Consider the following 21,695-nt stretch of genomic DNA (forward strand, 5'->3'; position numbering starts at 1 on the left):
AGTGAGTGGTGTGTGTGGGTGGTGTATCTAACAAGCAAAAAGTTCAGAGGGGCTGCCTGAGATTTATTTGTACTGATAGTGTGTTGTACAGCCTGAGGGCATATCATTCACGCTATAATCTTTGTGAATGGTGTCCCCTGGAGTGGTGTGACACAGTGGCCCAGCTACCAGCACATTTCATTTTAGGAAATTATCTCTTCCCCAGTGGATACTCTCTGACCCAAGCCAGGACAATTGAGCAGAAGGACAAAGAGACCCAGGACCAGTCTATTTCGGCAAGAGGTGGTTTGTTTCATTTCAATTGGCCATTGTCTAGAGCTGCCCACTTTCTGCCTGGTGCAGCAGCCTTCTCACTGACTCCTTCAAGAAAATGTCTTTGTTTTCGTTGACTGGAATAGCTTTCTATTGCCTGCAAGTCGGGGATTTTGACTGCTATGGGCATGAACCAGTCAAACTCACTCATGCTGGCCCTCAGGGTATGAGACGCAACATGGCGCAGGAGCAGAGTCCAAGGATGGGACTGTGTATTCCCATCCATTTCGGATCTGAGTGGTTCCTTTGGACACGTTTTATACCCACACTGTTTTTCTACTTATTGTGTTAAGGTGGCATAGTGCAAACAACTTGACCTAGGAAGCAGGCAGATTTGGGTTCAGGCCTCAGCTCTCCTACTCACTAGCTAAGTGTTGGTGGGCAGTTTGCTTAACCTTCCTGAGCCTCAGCTTCTGCACTTTGCAAAACGGACATAGGAATGTCTCTGCTGGGCATTATGAGGACTCTAGAACTCTCATGCAAACTCACCAAGCAGAATGGAGTCCCCAGTAAGGGCAGAAAAAGTGGTTGTTTGTTGTATTATTGTTCACCGGATGTGAAGAAGAGTAATGTAATGCAGACTCACTTGGCAGATGCTGAGAAAGATACCAGACTTGTTTGGGAACCTTTTTGCTGAGCCAATGTGTGCAACCTTTAAGATCTGCTGGTGTCTTTTTTTTCAACTTCTGTTTTTTAAAAAATGGATGAGTAAAGGTCTTTGAAGAATACCATTAGAATGATATTGAGCAATCTGTTATGCTCATTTACTGTTCCAAGACTTCTAATTTGTGCTCTTCAGTATTAATGGGTTATTTACTGGCTGACACTGTCATTAAATCGTTCCCTAACACTTTGTAGTTTCAACAGGAGCTTTTCCAGGGGCCCAGAAGTTTTTGGGAATTGCTGCAAATAATGCATGAAACTTTTATTATTTTTTTAAGCTGATGAAACACCACCTAAAAATAAATTCTTGCTCCCACTTTTCTCAGATCCTCTCTGATTCTGAGATTTCTTTAATTAACATCCTCACACTCCAGTACTATAAAAAGATCCCCAGTATATCTGTACCCACTTCTTTCTCTCCTTAATTTGAAATCTTTATCAGTTTTTAATGTGCAGCGGATTAAAGAAGTTCACTTCCCTGGGTCTGAACAATGAAGTCATTTCTGTGAATCGGCCTTTTGTTTTGTTTTGTTTTGACCCAGATCTTTGTGCGGTTGGCACATACTGTCTTTTTAGAGAGGAAATTGATTTGAAAATTGTGGAAATAAAAGGTCCCAAAGGGTTTTGGATTAGATGGATGTGAGACTTGTGCTGCAGCCACAGCCTTTTATTCCCCGTCACCAGCACGGGTGCTGGCCTGGAAGTGCTGGCTGATGCACAGACTCTGTGAGGCGGCCTTCTCACCATTTCTCGGCCCTTGCAAGTATCTTGTTTGAATTCCTTCCAGTCTTCCACATTTATTACAAAAACGTAATCAATATTTAAACATTATTAGGGTGCTAGGCCGTATGCCATACTTACAGTTTCAATTTATCATAAATAGGCAAATTAGTATATTCAGAACACTTTTTTAAATGATCGTTTATTTATTTACTCTGTATTCAAGCCCTTTTCCTATCTGCCAGGCCCAAAGGAGTCCTGGGGAGGAGGACAAGAAGGACATAGCCCTCACCCTGCTGTCCAGTGAGTGGGGGTCCTCAGGGTCTGGGAAGATTTCATTACAACGGCTTCTGTGGGCAGTAGTCTCCCAGTGAGGAGGGAGGTGGGCGGAATGTCCCAGGCAGACCACGGCCTCATCTCCGGAGTAAGAGGGAGCGAGTGTATTACTTCATTTTGGTGAGCTCTCAACAGTCTTTCTTCCTCTCCATGCCTTGAGTATTTCCTTAAGGAGACCCAAATTTGGCAGGTGGCGAGGCCCATCACCCTGTGCCTCCGCTTTTCTCTGACTTGGGCTCTGCTTTCTTCAGTCTCTGACCCTGGAACCTGCGGTAAGAGATTCCCCGTGCCACAAGGCGCTGAGCTGGTTGTTGGTTAGAGCTTATTTAAATTAATAATGAACTTGCCTAGGGCTGGAGACTCAGAAGAGTGCCTGCTGCCTCCGGAGTGAATGCGCCTGTAGACAGAACTCCCGTTGGATTCCAAGCAATGTAGGTAGGTAGCTCCAGGCTAAGCCCAGGCTCAGTTTTTACTTTTATTATCTATTTTTGGTGTGTCCTAGTTTGTCAGCTTCTTCATCTCCCAGGCCATTGTACCTGTTACTCACTAGGGCCTCAGCAGTTCTTTTTGTCTCTCCTGAAGGGAGGCCACCAGAGGACTGCAGTGTCATAGGCATGTCTGTGTCATCTCAGAAATGATCCTGCAGATGCACCACATACAGTCGCACAGACCAGGCCTGGCTGAGGGGCTGAGTGGGAGCAGAAATCCAGCTCCTGTCCCACTGGGCCAGGCCATGCACTTGGGCGCTGGACTGGCTCCCATCTGCAGATGTCCCGTTTCCACTGTGAAGTCACAGCAGCCATGGTGGGTGTCAGCTGTGCCTCCGTCACGGGCCTGCCTCCTCTCCACAATTGCCTGCTGCACAGCAGCCTAGGAAGGGCAACTGGAAAGTACCAGGACATTATCCCCTGGGGAGGGCCTCAACCGAGGAGGACTGGAATCAGAGATAAATGTCGCAGCCTCCTGACCTTCAGAGGGACAATTCTGAGACACACACTACAGTTCCTCAAGGGTCTCGGGGCTGAGCCCAAGTTTCCCACACTGGTAATCAGCTCCTTGTCACATCACTTCCTGGCTTTTCCTCCTGCCCGAGTCCCTCTTGCCCCTCTCTAACTCCTGCTTCCTGGCGTCACGTTTTAATAAACTACTCACCCCCACGTCCTTATCTCTGGCTTTACTGGGAGAAACCCCAAACTAAGCACACTTCCTGGTAGAAGGTGTACCTTTTTCTAATTTCTATGAAGACCACTATGAGTTAGTGGTGGTCCTAGAAACCTGGCTGTTGATATAGTTGGACCTGTTTTTGATGACGGAGCCACCCAGCCTAGAAGCTAAATCTGAACTCCCTGGAACCTCTTTTCTGACTTTTGTGCCAAAGAGCAGGAAGGAGGTTGAATACCCTGGATTGTCCCTCTGGGGCTCTGAGCCTCCTACTTTTGGTAGAAGACAGGAGCTGAGAGAGGGACAAGGCGGTGAAAACCACAGCTGTGCCCAGAAGTGGGTGAACAGGGGTGGGTGGGAGGTCCTGAGGGAGCCAGCAAGTTTGAGAAGAGAGGGAGCAGAGGAAGGAGGGGCAGGTGCACAGCTAGCCTTGGTTTCTGTTTTCTTTATTCCATTGGATGGAGCTTTACGGTCACTGAATAGTGGACCAGTGTGGTGTAACCTGCAATAAATAAAGTGTACTCTAATAAACTGCATTTGCAAATGGGGATTCCTTGGCATGTCAGATGACCCTTTTATCGGTAGGAACGTTTCTATTGCTACTGGGAGCTCAGTAGTTAGAACATGTTCAACTTTATTTCCATGTTGTTTGGTCCCTTTGACTGTGTGTAGGGTCAATGTGTCCTGGGAATTGTTGCTTTGCTCCTTTACAGAATCACAGCTGTACCTGGGAGCTCATAAGTATCTAATTAGAGTTTGGATTACTACATGAATTATCTTCGCTTTCCCTATGCTAACTTGTCCCTTCAAGCAGGCTGGTGAGACCTTCTTTATAGCCTATCTCTACTGCAGAAACGTCATGCTATTTAAAACATTCACTCTGTGCTTGCAATGGATCATTCACAAAACCGTCAAATAAGAACCCTTCCAGGGCTTGTTCACTCAGGTGCCGCTACTTCCACCTCTCCAGTGACTCGGAGATGTGCTTGTCATCCCTGCTCTTCTTTCCTAACAGCACTCTGGCCTCCTCTCGGTGATAAAGTACTGTCAGGGACTCACTGCCATCTTATCCTCTTTCTCTGCCAGAAATGGTTCCAACACAGGGGTCAGGTGTGATTGACTTCTAGCCAAATATTTTCTCCTCCTGGAGGAGCCATGGAAGAGGGGGGCTTTATAGGGGCGAGAATAATGCCCAACAAGGCAAACCTTTTCTGAGCAGTGATAGGATCGCCTAACAGATAAATGCATATCTCGTCTCAGGTAAATGAATGACGGTGTTGTCTGTGTGGTTCTCAGAATTATTTGACATCTATGAGGGCACTTTCATTAAAAACATGCAGAGTTTGAGTTTTCCTCGGATCATGCACAATTTTTTGGCCTCTTCACACGGTGTGCAGAGGTCAGACAAGGTGTATTTGTTGTTTGGTTGGGGATTGTGCAGGCTAGTCATGGTCCAAAGATGCCCAGAACCTGTGAGTATGGTACCTTATCTGGCAAAAGGGACTTTGAAGACGTGATTAGGTTAAGGATTTTGAGATGGGGGGATGATCCTGGATTATGTGGGTGAGTCCAGTGTAATCACAGGAATGCTTATAAGAGGGCGGCAAGAGATCCAAAGGAGAAGGAGACATGAGGATAGAAGCAGAGTGGAGTGCTGTGGCTACAAGCCAAGGAATGCCAGAAGCTTCTAGAAACTGGAAACATCAAGGAAATGGATTCTTCCCTGAAGCCTCCAGATGAACACAAGCCTACTGACACTTTGATTTCAGACCTCTGACCTCCAGAACTGTAAGAGAATACATGTATGGTGCAAGTTTCTAAGTTTGTGGTAATTTGTTACAGCAGCAGTAGGAAATAATACAGCAAACTTGGATTACTCCAGGTGCTTGACCTGGGAAGGGACACAAAGAGTGGTGTCTCCCAACAAACGGCCCTTCAGAAACAAGACACAAGCATAGTCTAGGATTTTAGCAAAAGAGAAGGTACTTAGGCCTATGGCTGGACTAGAGAGTGAAATTTCTAACATAAACTTGTACAAACAAGTTCAGGACAGACTGTTAAAAAAATATTTGGAGCAATATAGACACTACTGGGTCAGTGCTGCCTAATAGAACATTCTGCAAAGATGGGATGTTCTATATTTACATCATCAAATGTGACCACTAGCCACATGTGGCTACTGAGAAGTTGAAATGTGGCTACTGTGACTGAAGACCTGAATCTTCAATTTAATTTAAATGTAAATAATTTAAATAGTCATAGGTGACTAGCGGCTGCCACACTGGACGGTGCAGTTTTAGGTCAACCGCCTAATAGGAATATAATGTGACCTACTTCTGTAATTTAAAATTTTCTAGTAGCCATATTTAAAAAATAGAAAAATGAAACAAGTAAAATTAATTTAATAATATATGTATTTTAACCTAAATATTAAAAATATTACAATGTCAATATGTAACCAATACAAAAAGTATTAAAGAGCTATTTTAAGCTCTTTTTCTATGCTAGTTTTTTGCACAGTCTTCAAAATCCAGTGTGTATTCGATAGTTAGAGCACATCTCACTTTGGACTGGCTACATTTCTGGTGCTCAATAGCCACATATGGCTGGTGGCTATTTACCGGATGGTGCCAATTATTAATCACTAAGTCATTGATGAGGAATTGAGGTGCAAAAGGTGAAATTATCTGTTTCTAGCTTTATTCCTCCTTCACGATCTTTTTGTCTTTACTGCCCAGGTTCCCTCCAAGAGATACGTAACTTCTGGCAATGAGAAGGGAGAGAGAATTTCAGTCTTTTTCTCAGCCAACCTATTTCTGGATTTCTGTGGATAAACACTTAATATAACTTTCAAAATAAAACTTGTGAATTGGTGGGCTGATTGGATTCCCAGAAACGGAAATGAAGAAGATGGTGATGAAAGGAAAGAGAAGAGAAGAAATTGAATTGACCTCCAGAAACCTTGGCCAGCCACAGGAAAGAGCAACGTGATTGGAAATATGAAACAGACACTGCAGAGGGCCCTTTTCAGATTGGGGGTCTCTGGGGTCCATGCACATCAGAGCTCAAGGGATGTTTGTTAAAAAACAAATACCAGCTATCCATGGGATCAGAGTTTTAGGGAGCTGGGAGTTGGCCTTCTTAATTAGCTTCCTAAGTGATTATTACACGAAAGTGTGTGAGTCATTGAGCCGGATTTATGAAATTCCATACAGGCCAAGAATTTGTAAAAGTGCTTGTATTATGTTAAAATTTAAAATGCCTCTAGTCCTAGGTCATCATTAGCCTCAATATGCTGCACTCAACTAAAATACAGAGTTGACTGATATCACAGGGCAGTTTCGACATATTATTGGCTCTTACTAATGGACTTGAATTTGAAGATAAAGGAAAAGCTCCCAGCACTAAAGGATTCCTCAATAGACAATATGTTTCTTTTTTTCCTTCTCTCTCTCTTTCTCTTTTTTAGCAAGAAAAAGTCCTCTTTGGTTTGGTCATTTCTGGTGCCCTCTCTCGTGTGACCATTGTTTCTCACTCTATTTTTTTGCAGTGCAAGAGTGGGAGTTACCTGCTAATACAATACTAACGAATTGTACTTGTTAATTCTCTATGAATTTGTGGTAGTGGTGGCTGCCCAGGAATCACAAACAGGAACCCACAGCTGCTTGAAATATTTTGAAGTATGCAAAGAATAAAACATGAAGAGAAGAAAAGAGAAAGGCAGAGGAGATGGTGCCTCACATTTCCTATTCCATGAGAAGTGCAAATGGTGCTCGCTCCCCAGAGGCGCAAACGGGCTGTGGAGACCCCACTTTGTCATCCACCAGAGAATATGCAGCTTGGACCAAAGCCCAGTTTCTGCTACCTCTGAGGAAAAAGGCCGTAAACTTCTAAGTCTCCAGGGCCCTACTGCCTGTCCAGGCCTTGTTAAAATGCAGGTTTCCACTCCGAGATTGATGACTTCGGGGGCTCAGAGCCCTTGTGAGAGACATCCCTAATCGGCTGCGTGAAGTAGCAACTATTTATCACTTAGTGAGTGCTTACTGTGTGCCAAACTCTGTTCTGAGGGCTTTACATATATTATCCCATTTTATCCTTAGAACAATCCTGTGAGATCACTCGTGTTCCTTATCATACAGATGAGGAAACTGAGGCTCAGAGAAATTGAGTAACTTGCCAGAAGTCACATAACGATATGAGGCAGTAAAGGCCTATCTCTATCGATCTGGCTTCTAAGCCAGTGCTTATTATCTGCTCAGCTAGTGGTTCTCAGAGTGTGGTCTCTGGCCCAGCATCATCAGCCTTACCTGGGGACTTGTAAGAAAGGAAATCCTCAGGCTCCTCTCCAGAGGTACTGAATTGCAAACTGGGGCTGGGTCCACCAGTCTGTGGTTGAACAAGGTGTCCAGGTGAGGCTGAGGCAAGGTCAAGTTTGAGAACCACCAGCCTGGGCTAAGGCCCCCACTCTCCAGGGCAGCACTGCAGTGTGAGGAGGCAGGCCGAAGAAAATTCTTTAAGAATGATATTGGTTTTGGTAACATGCTGCCTGCAACTACAAAATGACAGTGAGATGATGATGGCAGGAGAAAATGTGCACCTTCCCAGATGGCAGAGAACCATCGCTCCCCCTCAGGTCTATTGATTCTTCTATGGAAAGTGAAACCAAGACACACGAGTTCTCACCTTGGTCACTTTGTCATGTGGGCTATTAGAAATGGTTGATGAAGGATGGGACCAGAGCGAGGGTAGGGAGAGACTGAGAATAAAATGCAGGGACCAGCAGAGCAGAAAGCCTGAAGCAAACAATCTTGTAGCAGCCACTGGTCTAAAATGGCCCAGAAATCAAAGATGAGCAAACAGGTAGCACAGAGTTGACACCCTGGGGAAGATGTATTTTAACCAAAGCCTCGGTTAAAACCGTTTATTTTTCTTCTATTACAGCAGAAGTCAGTGACTGCGTGCCTAGGGCTTGCATTTGTTAACGCATGCGCAGTGCATGTGAAACGGCTGGAAATTGAGGCCCATGGTAGTGGCGCATGGCTGTGGGTGTGTCAGGTCATTGGCATAGATTGATTAATGGTGGTGCTTCTTCAAGAAAACATGTGCCTGGAAGGTGGCTTTTGCCATCTTTTACTAGAGCAGTAAAAGCTACAAGGCATTTTTCAGAAAGCAGTTACGGCAATTTTTCTAAATCTAGGCAATTTTCAAATTTCCTCCCTTTCATAGAACTGTGAAAAAAAGAGCACATAGAAACAGAGATAGCTAGGGCAATAGGACTCTAGCCGATGAAATCTGAATTGCTGATGCAGATAGAACTGTTGGGACTGAATTTTGAATAGTTACAGACGGTGAGATTGAGAAGGCTCTGCAATTAATGATTCTTCGTGGATGGCCAGACACATGTGTTCAGCACGAACTAGGACACACAACAAACGCTCCACTTATGAAAGGGAGGGAGGACAGGTAGCCAGCCAGAGCGCCCACTGTGCTTTCACCTTTGTCTTACTTGTATATGTTAAAGCAGAATCCCTTAGCTGCTGTCAGGGATACTCTGCCTTGTGGGCAATGGCATATCAGACTTTAAGTACTGTTCTTAGGGGATCTATTTTGTTGTATATGGAAATCCATATTATTATCATGTATTCCCCACTTTGGACAGACACAAAATAGGAAAGTTTAGATTTACACAAAGGATAAACCAGGGGGCAATTATTTTTCTCAACTAAAGGATTCTTCAACTTGCAGAAAGTGTCATGGTAATATTTATTTTAACTACAAGATTTCCAGATAAATGCATTTAAAACTAAGTCCACAACTAATTATTTTCTGTAGCTTACAATTATATGAAGCGAAGTTTTATCAATATCCATTGTATGTATTTCATAATAGATTTTTACCAACTGGAAAGTGGTTAGCGCACACATACAGGCCTGGGTGCCCTATTCAGCCACAGTTCTTGTGGGCCCTGCTGGATTCTGACACACGAACGAGATCAAGTCCTCTCAGGTTGTCATTGTGTTTCATCTATGTCCATCACAGTTGTCAAGGGCTCAAAAAAGAGCCCTTGACCTACAGGTCTCCTAGTGTATGATCATACTATATACCCAGTGCGCAGTGCATGTGCGTGCGTGTATGCGTGTACACACACACATACACACACAAAATGTAGTTATTTGCCTGCTCTGAGCCTTTATTTTAATTTCAGTTGGTTTTGGCAAGAGGGTGGGTATAATTGATACCCACAAGTCAATCTATGAAACAAAAGACAAATCATTTTTGAAAGCCAATTATTACTTAGTGCTGTGAAACCAATGCCTTTTGCCTGGGTTGACCTACCTTGGCTAGAACTCATAGAGGCTTGGGCAGAGCCAAGTTTAACAGTTGGTGTGCCTTGTTTGTATCATCAACAATGAAAATCTTGTCTTCATTCTATTTAATTTGTAACCTTAATCTGGGTCTTTGCCCAGATCTCTAGGTTCATTTCCAGTTGAGAATCTCTTTTTTGCATAGCCCTGCACAATATATTCTAGACAGCCAAAACATGACCCACCTGTTCCTTTTAGTAATTCCCCCCACCTTACATTTTTTATTTGAGGGGAGAGTGTCCTGGATGGGTTTGGTCCGACTTCCCAGATTGACACTTTCGTTTCAACAGTAAGTCCCACCATCAATATTTTGCTCTATTTCACTTATCAGTTCACTCTTATCTTCCTGAGATGAGATATTCTAGGAAATGTGTTGAACAAAATGAACACCATTTCTTGTTGAGAATGGACTCCAAGGTGGACTTCTGATAAGTCAGAAGAGAATGAAAGGGACTGGGGTGAACTCAACTCATTTCCAAGCTAGCCAGGACTGTGCGTGTCTCATTTGTGATGTTAACTGCCGACCAACCCAGACTTTGGGAAAAGTCCTTACGTCAGACGATAGTGGGATAATCTGGTTGGGGCCATGGGGTTAGACCACACCTCTGTGAATAGATGTCAGGTTTCCCTGAAGGGAGAAGACATTCCCACGGTTAGTTATTCTAGAAAGAAGTCAAGCCAGGGGCAGAAAATGAGAACTTTAGACGCTCATCTTAGACTGAGGTGAGAAAACAAACAGCATGGAAAGAGACAAGAAGAAAAGATTTCTTCGGTCACCAGCAGGACATCCTGGGTTCCTGAGCAGGTAGGCAGTGTTGAGCCAGCTGCCCTCTGGCTTCAGGTGAGTTGCTTTGAGTCAGAACCCTCACCTCTGGCTCGTTTCTATGACAGACCCTAGCCCAGGTTGATAAAGCAGCTGTGGGTTACTCCAGCTGTTCCGCCACCTGCCTCAAGTTCCCTCAGACAGGGGAGGAAGCAGAAAGAGGCATGCCATTCCCATGTTCATTGCATGATTTTTAACACACCAGGCATGTAATACTTCTTTTCTTTAGTCTTCCACTATTACCAATAAAGAATTATGGTTACTCCCATTTTAGAGATGAAGTAACTGAGAACCAGAGATGAAATGATCCTCCAGCAAGAAGGGCCTCTGCCCCCAGTCTGTAAATGGCAGCTGTGGGGAGGAGAAGGAACCATTAGTCCCGCTCTCTGGCTTTTTTATAAGGTACTCTTTCTTCCTTGCTAACTGCCTTTCTCGTCAGTCTTTGTGTTAAGTCCCCTTTCTTTGTCCCAAGTCTAATTTGTCAGTACTGGCAAGGCATAGTTAAAGCAAAGTTGTAGAATTTTTCTAAGCAACCTGGATCTGAACTTTTCCTCGGCTTTAGGTCAGTGTTCACCATAGTGAAAGCCAGGGGATGGGAGGGTACTTGTGCTCAGTAATCTTATAGCAACCTTGTGTGGATAGAGGCCCAGAGAGCAGTTTCCTCAGCCTCATGTAGGAAGGTGCTTGCTCGGTTATTAGATGGCCATCAGCTGTAATCAGATGGCCGTCCTCTGTGGCTGGGTGGCCATCAGCTATTGCTGGTTAGCCATTAATTAGCCACTAATATAACTGCCATGGCTAGGCTAGGGGGTTGGTTGGTTGGCAGAGAAGTGGACAGTGGATTGCAGCTAGCAAGTGCAGTTAGCAAGCAGATTGCGGCTAGCAAGTGTGGTTAGCAAGCGGATTACATTGTGTATCGTGTTGCTCCTACTTCCTGTGTCTCACCTAGTGAGACTGGGGTGCAGGAAGACTCTATGTTGGGGTACTGGTGGATGTTTGCTTTTGTGTCTCGAACAGCCACCATCGAGAATATAGCAGTATGACTCCCCTACCTATGGCTCCGTGGGTGTTCCTTTTTGGCCTCACCATATCCTGCGTTCTTGTGTGGGGAGCAGGAGCTGAGACCCTGCATTACAAACCTTCCTTGTCACTTAACAATATCCTTATGAGTTTATTTTCATGTAATTTAATAATCTTCTGCCACATTACTTAAAAGCACAGCATATTGTACCTTTGGCCGAACAATAATCTACTTAGTCCCCTATAATTGGACATATAAGCTGTTTCCCCCAAATTACCAATCACACCGTAAATGATAATACCAAAAGCGCATCACTTGGTCTTCAGATCCAGTGTGCTCTTGCCTTAGCTGAGCAAGATGCAGAAGAAAAGAGAACATCTTATCCACAGTCTCCCTCAGCCTGACCCATTCAGTAGTTTTATCTGGCTTGGAGAACAGCCAGTGGGGAGCCAGTTGCAGAGGGGTGCACCATAATGCCGGGAAAATCCCCAGCAATTCAGTTGCAGCTGACCCCATAATGGGTTGCCTGTAGTAACGCCAAGTTTTCTCAGAAGACCTGCAAACCCCAGAAGGAGTTTGCTTCCTGCTTCATATGTCAATAGCAGCTCGTGGTTGGGTTTGGACTGGCTTCAGTTCTCAGTTCTGTGTTTTCCTGTTAATTCTGCTCTTACAATTAATCACTTATTTTCAATAGAATCATTCCTGCTGTAGGTTGGTGGGTGGATTATAAAACTTTAATAACCCAAGAAGCCTCTGAAGTTAACGTTTGAGTTTCTCTGGCTTACTGGTTTACATAAGTATTTGTTCATGCAGTGTTTGTATATCACTTTTCTGATCATTTTATGCTATATGAAATTTCCAGGCAATTTCCCAAGTTGTGACTTCTCAGCCTGCCTATGCAGCTATTAACCCCGTGGCAATAAAGCAAACAGTGGAAACGCTGCCCAGCATTTGATTAAGGTAAACATCAGCCTTTTGAGCTACTAAAACTGAATTGGGCACCTTAATTCTGGGGAAACAATATGTCTTCTATTTTATTAATTCTATTATAAAACTACTCATAGAGGAAAAAAATAGATTTCCTTAAACTTGGAGTACCAAGATAATTTACCGTTTGCTAGAATTTGATGTACCTGTGACTTTGTGACATGCACAACCATCACTAGAGAGTCACCTTTGAGGGGGTACTTGCATTCAGTCTGTCACATGCAAATTCAATAAAACAAATATTTATTACACATTTACTCTGTGCCAGGCTCTCATTGTCTGCAGAGTCTGCAGAGACAGAGAGGAGCAAGAAATATTCCTGTCTTCAAGGAGTTCAGTTTGAAGTGTCTGCCTTCAAGACACACACCACACCACACACACACACACACACACACACACACATATCACACACACACACACACACACACACACACTAACTATAGTTCACAAACTATAGAACAAAATACAGTTCTGGCTGAGAGAAGTGAGAATGTGATGCTCTAAAGGCTTCCAGAGGGAGCAACTCACTGGCTGCAGGTTGGAGGAAGGTTCTCAGATATGATACTTGAGTGAGGTCTGGATGGAAGACAAATAGGAAACACACATTAGAGACTAAGGGAGCCATTAGAACAACGTCATGTGTGTTAAAACACTGGGTATGGTCAGAAAGCGGCAGAGGATTTGGTGAAGCTGTTGCTAACGATGCTGTGGCTGGAGAAGTAGGTTAGAGTCAAATCCATGATGAAGTTTGATCACTAAAGAACTTAGACTTTGTTTTATAGAAAGGGAATTCTTTGGGGAAGGACGGCGGTGCTATCAGATCTGTATTTGAGAAGACTATCCTGGCAGCAGCAAAGAGATAGGAAAGCTGGTTAGGAAGCCATTTTCATTGTTCAGGAGGGAGGGAGGGAAACTTGATCCAGGGAATAAAAGAAGTAGGAATAGAAGGGAAGCTCAGCATGGGTTCTTTCTTACGCAGTTGATAGTACTTCCAAGCATACTGTTTCCACATTTGGGTCCAAGAATACTTATTTTGGGGAAAACTTGGAAGGATAAGCAAAAGACAGGAGGTAGGACAATAGATGCTCTGGGTGACAGCCTCTGAAGTTGTCAGTCTTTCTTGGAGGTTATCAGCTTAAGAAGCTTTGAGTTCTTCCAACACATTCTATACAATCAGGAATGCTTGCAGAAAGCCAGCGTTATTATGCTATGAACAAATTATGTAAACGATGCTGAAACGCCTATAACAGGCTTTTAAATAGCCTAAAGCAAACAGGAAAATAATTCTGTATTAAATTTCTAAGACTTCCCGTGTTCCAATAGGTTGAACCTATTGGGGGTGAGCTATACCTCTCAAGTTTCCTTGGCATTTTGTTTGTACCTCTTTAATGCACACACCACACATAGCAACTGGAAGAGTTGTTTTCTGGATCTCAAATCTCCTCCAGTCCATCGTAAATGTTGTTGAAGGTAGAAACCATTCTTGGTTCATCTTCAGGCTCCCCAGCATGCTTGGCAAAGAGTAGGGACTCGGTCAATGTGGAAGGAAGGAAGGACGAGGGAAAGAGGAAAGAAGGAAGGAAGGGAGGGAGGGAAGGAGGGAGAGAGGGAGGGAGAAAAGAATGGCTGATTATGGGGTGAAGCGTTTGAAACAAGCATGGCTGAGGGCAAGTAGAAAAGGTTAAATAAAGACCAACTAATGAAGAGTTCACCATGCTGAGGAAATACAGGAATGCACCAGATTAATCAGAAATATTTCCAGTAAGTTCAAAGAGAAAAACTGACTAATTCTATGGTAGGTTAACTAGGAAAAAAAATGTCCCAAACTGAAACAAAGTCAGATCACTGGCCAGAAAGAGTTTTAAATGATGATTTTTAAATAAACCCCTGGCCAAAATGTACACACATCCATTTCATTGCTGCTTCTTTTGTTTCTTCATTCTTTGTAGGTTAAGGTTATGGACCCTGGAGTCAGCCTTCCTGGGTTTGAGGCATGGGTCCCTCACCAGTTCTGTGACTTGGTGCAAGTTCCTAAACCTTTCTGTGCCTCAGTTTCTGCATGTATAAGGTTAGAGTATGAAAAGTACTAACTCTTAAGCTTGGGGTAGTAAGCAAATGACTTACTGGATATAAAGCTTTTAGAACAGTGCCTGGAATGAATGTTTAACATTAGCTTTTTCTCTGTATGTTTGCTGTATTTAGCACTTCATATGTATCAGGTATATTCAAAATCCTTGGAATAAAAATACAAAGATGATATTACCCATCTGATAGTCTATCGGGGATAACAAGTGGGAATAAACAATTACAGGCCAACATGGCAAATGTTGTAAGAAAGGCATGCATTACACACTTCAGGGAGCCGAGAGGAGGGTGAGGAGGGAGGGCTGAGCTGAGATGGGTCACCTGCACAAGACTGAAAAGTCCGCCAGCTCCACCCCTTCACTCCCTTAAATTCCCTGTTTTCTTGTCTTACAGACAAACTTCCTTTGTCTGCATCCCTTACTATGGGAAGGGGACCCCCCTATCCTCTAGATTCTTTATTGAGAAAGCACAATTGGGTGATTTTCTCTAGCTTCTTTGAACAAGGGAATAGAGGAGTGGGTGTTTCCAGGGTGTGATGCTACGGGCATGCTCCTTCTTGGCCAATCGAAACAGGAAGAAGGCTGTGGGAAGGAGGAAAAGAACAACTTCTGGGGAAGGACAGTCACAAACCAGACCCAAGGTTTAGGTAAATAAACAGAGGCATCTCAGGGCTTTGGTGAAGATGCTGGCTGAGGGCAAGAAGAGAGGAGAGGTGGGGACAGGCGAAAGTGGGATTCCTGTGCTCTTCTGAGTTATGAATGGGAGGGGTGGGAGATTAGTGAACTGGAGACAGAGGAGATAATACAATGGGTTTTATGCTTCTGTATTTTGAGTGTAGCCACCTAATGCCCCATCAGTCAATGACTCGAATGGGAGAGACCACAGTAAAATGTTGACATTTAGAAAGCTTCTTCTTTTTTTTTTTTTCTTTTTCAGAAGCCATTGCTATATTGAGGAGACCTTGTCAGAAAGGGATTGCTGAGGAGAAACCTGAAAATACTTTGAACCTCAATGGATTTGGGGAAGCGATGGGTTCTTTCTGTTGCCGGCCTTGTTTTGTGCGTGTGAGGTGCGTCACTAACACTAACAATGATCTGTTTGCAAAGTAGCCCGTAAGCATGTTTCATTTCATTTTCACATCCACCTTGTAAGGTAGGCCCTGTGGATGGGCCTTAGGGTGATTTTTATACAACAGCATATGACACAGCACTTTTATGCTGACAAGTGAGGTGAAGTGTGTCCACTGGTGAGGCATAGAGCCCGACTCTGGCCGGGGTGTCCTGACCTCAGCGGCAAGCTTTCGTTCCGGGGCCTCAGCAAACAGTGAACAAGACAGAGCGCTTACCCCCTTTCCTTCTCCCACAGAAAGAAAACTTGGGTAGATCCTCTTCACAGACAGCATAGGAATAACTCAAAATGGATGCTCCTTTAGTGAGGAGATTTACGTCAAGAAACAACTCTTTGATGTCCTCTCCTAAAGGGAAAAAGAAGATCAGCTTTACTATTAGTGTGGGTTTTGCTGTATATCAAAGCATTCAAAATTTATAAAAGTTTGAGCCCAAAGACTTTTTATTTCTAGAAGTCTGTGCTGTATGGGGAACAGTTTTCTTCTTTTCTTGGTAAAACAGCATTTAGGCAGTGCTACAGGGGATTACAGTGACAGCTCTGGATATGAGACACGGTCCTTTTATATACTTTATCTGCTTGGAGCCAGGCAATTTATCTGCTGTGCTCCCCTGCCCTGCTGCCGCGGCCACTTAATGTGATGGCGGCGGGTCTAGCTTCAACAGCGTCTCAGCTACGTAGTATTACACACCTTCCCTGAGAGCGCTGGGTTTGGACAGACCTCCATACCCCCCACTGTTGCTAGGCAGCTGTTGTAGCATAGTTACCTGGGAAGCTTCAGGGTGCTTGGCAGTGCTGGCTTCCGACGCTTTCTGGAACTGGTTTCTATTCTTCCCTTTTGTGTTCTACTTACTGTGTTTCCCCCCAAAATAAGACCTAGCTGGACCATCAGTTCTAATGCGTCTTCTGGAGCAAAAATTAATATAACTCCTGGTCTTATTTTACTATAAGACCCGGTTAATATAATATAATACAATACAATACAATACAATACAATACAATACAATACAATACAATACAATACAATACAATATAATACCGGGTCTTGTATTAATTTTTGCTCCAAAAGACGCATTAGAGCTGATTTTTCGGCTAGGTCTTATTTTCGGGGAAACATGGCAGTCCTCCTTCCACTCCACTTCTCTTTCTTTGTTTCTCTCCTCAAAGCATTTATTGAGCTGCTGCTAGAGTCCAGATATTGTGCAAGGTTTTGGAAATACAATAATGCATGAGAGTTCTTGGACTCTGGGAATGTTCTTTCCATTTCTCTGGAATGATTCCACATACTAAGTTTATTAAATCTTTCTGCTCTGGTTTCGATAAAACTGTTTTAGAAAGGAGACACTCTAGTAGCTATAGCGATATAATGACTAACAGTAATGGCATGACCACATAAAAATAAACAAACAGGAAGCATTCTAGCTCATTGATTGGGGTGAAGGAAGAAGATATTACATGTCTTGCCTGCGTCAAGGTTTAAGAATATGTATTAGCTATTTGGGAAAAAAAAATATCACAAAGACAAGTCATGCTGCTGGTAGTAGACTTGTTTGTTGCTGAGATAACTAAGCAAAAACTCTCTCCTGAGCAGATGTCAATACTTAGGCTCCAAATATTTTCTTTCTTTGCTGGATGTACTGATTCCAGGTGCTCATATCATCCAAATGAGTAACTGGAGTCTTTTCAGCACAAGAGCATAGCATTAAATGAGAGTTCTACTCTATCTGGATGTCAACCAGAGAGAGAACTGAATATGAAGAGGGAATAGAGTTAATCCCAGAAAGTGATGGGGAACGGTGGCTTAGGCAGCCACTAGTGTCAGTTCAAGTAACTGGGAGTGTGAAGAGGCCGTGCAATGTTTTATTTCATGTCAATAATCTTTACTTACTCAGAATGATTCCAAATCTAATGTTGAGATTTGGTTTTAAATATTTGGAACACTGTTCAACAGACAAGCCAAAATCTTGTAACGGATCTGTCAAGAAGAAAAACACAGATTAGCTGTGAGTACATTGTATGCTCTGCAAACTCACATTCAAAATTCACACCAATTATATTATTTTTTTCTATATGAACCACTAAAATTGACTCACAAACATATCACCCAATACTTTTTTTTTTTTTTTTTTCGTAGATCCATGGGGCTTTCAACAGCCCCTCCCAGTTTCTGCAAAGTCAACGTTGGTCAACGTCAAGTTCACTCTGATGTCAGGGTCTCAGTCTATGAAATGAGCAGTGCCTTGATGTGTGAGTTGCCTCGTCACTTGTTAAAATTTTTATCGTTGTTGAATTTTTTAATTCCTTGAACTTAGACTTCAAATAGTTCATTAATCACACCAAACATTTCACAAAGTATTTATTATTATAATTAAACAGATGCAAATATATGCAGATTTTCCAAACTAAGGCCTCCATTTAAAATTCCATCCTATCCCATCACATCCTATTGAATGTAATACGCCCCACGACCACCAAATATTCCTCTATATGCAAGATATTGCATTAGCCATGATAAGGAGGACAAATATAATATTTTTTACACATAATTTCTACTTATTCAAAGAGGTCCAATGGCTCATTTACACCTTAGAATAGAGTCAAGAAATGTTCACCTGGCCCCATCCTCCATCTCCATATCACAAATCCATCCTTCATCCCTTGAGATCAGGGCTGCAATGTAAGCACCCAGCAAGTTCCCACCCTGATTGGTTTGCTCATGCGGCTCCTCCCATTTCTAATGGTCTCACCCCTTTGGGCCATTGTCTAAATACTAAGTGTCACTCATTCCCATCTTCTTTGTGATGGCTTCCTTGATAGTCTCCAAAATATTCGTTTGCTTCTCTGAATTCTTAAAACAGTTATGTCTGAAATAGTTTTTGTATGACTTTGTCCTTTGTTCTTTGACTTATCCTGCCACACTTAATCTAAACACAGAACTCCTGAAAGGCAGGGGCTGGTGTTTTGTTGTCCATTTCCTTCTCCTTTGTGCTTCTCGCTGAGCCTGACAGAGTAGAGCTGGGTCTGTATTGCACTAGTCACTGAGCTGTGCACTTTATAAGAGTTTTCCATTTAATTCTTCAGACTCCCCAGCGTCTAGCAGAGAGCCTCACAGTCAGACACATAGTAAGCACTCCATAAATGCACAAAATGAATGGATGAATGGACCATGCATTAAGCTATCATCTCTCAACTCCAAATCCAGCCTTCTAAACTCTGCTTTGAGAAGCTGGGCTTCTCTGCAATCACGTTTCTCCTTTGCCATCCGCCAGAGGGTGCTAGAGGGAGACTGAGGCTGCGCAGAAGGGACTTGCTCCTTCTTGCATACTTGCCGATCCTTGAGAGTGTCACCTGCTGATGGCCTATCAACCTGCCGGTCGCAGTTGGTTCCAGTGTTCAGCTCCTTTTGCACCATCCCGGAATCAGCTGAGGCTCAGTTCTGTGGGCCCCTAAGCTCCTGTGATGACAGTACCTCAGGAGCTGTCACCCCTTCGTTGGCAGTATGTATCTCAGTTCCGTACGACTCTTCTTTCAAGCTTCTAGATTCTAATAGCTCCAACCTCTGCCCTCTGCTCTTCCGTCCGTTAGGGTAGCTGCTTCCTAACTGTCGTTTTTTGCTGTTTTGTTTCTCTAACAACTGCTTAACCAGTTCCCTATATTAAATCCTCTCTGTTAAAATAACAGATATGGTCCTGTTTTCCTGACCAGACCCAGACTGCTACAATAAATCATGATTTTGAGAGATAGGTATGATTTACCTCATTTCATTGATGGGAAAATATAGACTCAGAAAGGCTGTATTAACTGGCAGAGTCAAGATTCAAACCCAGCCTTAAAAACAAGCAAACAAACAAACACACAAATTGCCTCCTCTCCTAGTATTGTGCAGGGGCACTCACAAAGTAGAGCCTCAAAAATGTGTGTTCATTATTTGATTTGTAGGATTGCCTAGAATATTTTGTGTGTAGGCCTACGGTGTCTGGTAGATCTCTTTCAAAACTGGTTTCAATTTCAGCTGAGCTATGAGCTCACATTTATCAGTGATAGAGTTCCAGACAGTTTTATCACCCACATTACTGACCTGGAAGATACATACTTGTTTGTGGTTTCTTCCATGGAAATGATCACTAGGTAATTTCAGCCTTGCACATCTAATCTAGTGTACTATTGTTTTATCAAACCCCCTTTGATCTGGTCACTAACTTTTCCGAGGGGGAAAAGGGATTTTCGGTTATGATCGTTTTACTTCTTCATAAACATTTTTGTGCTGTCCCAGGTCTTCCTTCAACTTGGAAAATCGGAGCAGGGAGTATGGAGACAATTGCTTTTATAAGGTATTTGGCAATCAGTATTGAAAAAGAGAGCCCGACTAACAGACGTTTAGGAGAATGCATCCTCGAAACTGTGAATAAATTTAAGTTGCTATCTGAGGAAAGGTAAAAGAGGCTAAGTATGTACTGCTTAACCAATTGGCAGTTAAAGAATTATACTGTATGTTTATCAATATTTTAAAGCTAGAGCTAGAATAAACTAAGGGCAGAAGAAAGAAAGAAAACATCTCCTTGATACCGGAAAATATTAGTAGGGAAACAATAAGGCACAAAGTCACAAAGAAAGCAGTCGGTTGATTCTCTCTGAAGATGTGTATATAAAAACAAAAAGATAGATTGCTTAAAAAGTGCTTAGAGTTTTAGTGATCTTTCCTAGCAGGTATCTCAATTTTACATTCGAGAGCAAATTTTATATTTGAGAGTGAATATGAAGTGTGCAGTTTTCTTGGGGAAAATGACATCAGTTCCTCCCGTCCCCCAATCCCACCCTCACAAACTCATGTCCTTCCCTCTATTGATTTGTATTTTCACTCAGGCACTTAGCATGCCCTATATTACATTACATTTTCTTGTATATCTCTGTCATTCCTCTACTAGATGCTGCAAGGCGGGCTCTCCAACCCCAGGGCATAATGTCTTAAAATTATACTAGGCTCCAAGTAGTTGTTTGCTGAATGAATAATAAGGGTTATATGTACTTTTTTTTTTTGGTGGGGGCTGTCCTGTGCATTGTATGTGTAAGAGGCTTCTTTGGCCTCCACCCAGTAGATACTAGTAGCACTTTTACTTCCAACTCTAGTTGTGACAATCCAAATTGTCCCTAGATATTACCAAGTGTCACCTGGGGGACAAACTCACCCCTGGTGGAGAACCACTGCTTTAAAGAACTGTTTTTTCAATTAACAGATTACCAACTGCCTCAGAATCACCTGCCAAAATAAAAGGTAGTGGATTGTATTTTTAAGTAGTACTTATATAATAGCAGAACTGATGGGGTGGGGGCGAGAGGGAGACTTTCCCCTGGACACTTGCCTCAGCTAATTTTTAAAACACATTAATTGGATTATCTGAATTTGGATTTTCTCAAAGAATAAAATTGGGAGGTTAATGAGAGTTGACCTTCTCAGGCTTCGAGGGCAGAGAGAAATGTTTCCTCCAGACCCTTTATTGTATAGTGGCAAACAAGCTGAGGAAAGCTTCATGGTGAAATATACAATCTGTTCATGTAAAATATTTTTTCCTTACCCTTTAAGTTATACCCACTTCTGTCTGTCCTGTGGACATGTATTGCTTCCACCCACGGGAAGACGGTATTTACAGTGAGTGAGCCCAGTGTGCCCCCAAACCGCCCTGCTGCCCCAGGGCCCTGGGACATGTCTGCATGGATGGCAGGCCCCTCTAAAGAGCTGAGAGCCAGTCCTGTTGGGGCTGAGGAAGAGGCTTCAGGAAAGCAGCCCTTAGCATCTGCCTTTAAGGGCAGCGACAGTTAGATGTGTCCTGGAGCTGTTTTGGGCTCATTCATGGAGTAGAACAGACTTAGAGAAACAGCTGGGGCTTAGCAGATGCAGGGTCTTAACAAATCTCAGCTCTAGAAACATTCTTGTGCCTTAAACACTGATGGTGGCCTGTGCTCTCGTGCCTGGGCTGGGCTACAACTGAGTGGTTGTCTAGGAGAGGACAAGCTTGCCTTGGTATTTGCTAGCCAGTGCTGGGGTCTCAAATGGAATCAGGGGTAAGAAGAAAACCCCAAGGACACAGCCTCTGGAAGT

At 43.2% G+C, this 21,695-nt stretch overlaps 1 protein-coding gene across 3 annotated transcripts in view; it reads right to left on the minus strand.

Annotated features, from left to right (window-relative positions):
- The window catches only part of LY86 (lymphocyte antigen 86), a 64,556-nt gene that overhangs the window by 11,664 nt on the left and 31,197 nt on the right, over positions 1-21,695 (minus strand). The window contains exons 2-4 of one of the 3 annotated variants that reach the window (XM_088791393.1): positions 17,487-17,573; positions 15,819-15,947; positions 7,500-7,744 (exon numbers count right to left, since the gene is read on the minus strand). In XM_088791393.1, coding sequence (XP_088647519.1) covers positions 7,500-7,744; positions 15,819-15,947; positions 17,487-17,573 — 461 coding nt within the window. Of the gene's footprint in view, positions 1-3,573; positions 3,695-7,499; positions 7,745-15,818; positions 15,948-17,486; positions 17,574-21,695 lie in introns of those variants that run through there. The other 2 variants (XM_074335271.2, XM_074335270.2) reach the window with 2 other exon arrangements.

Source organism: Rhinolophus sinicus, chromosome 14 (genome assembly GCF_057876585.1).
Source record: "Rhinolophus sinicus isolate RSI-liver-muscle chromosome 14, RSI-T2T, whole genome shotgun sequence".
Lineage (NCBI taxonomy): Eukaryota > Metazoa > Chordata > Mammalia > Chiroptera > Rhinolophidae > Rhinolophus > Rhinolophus sinicus.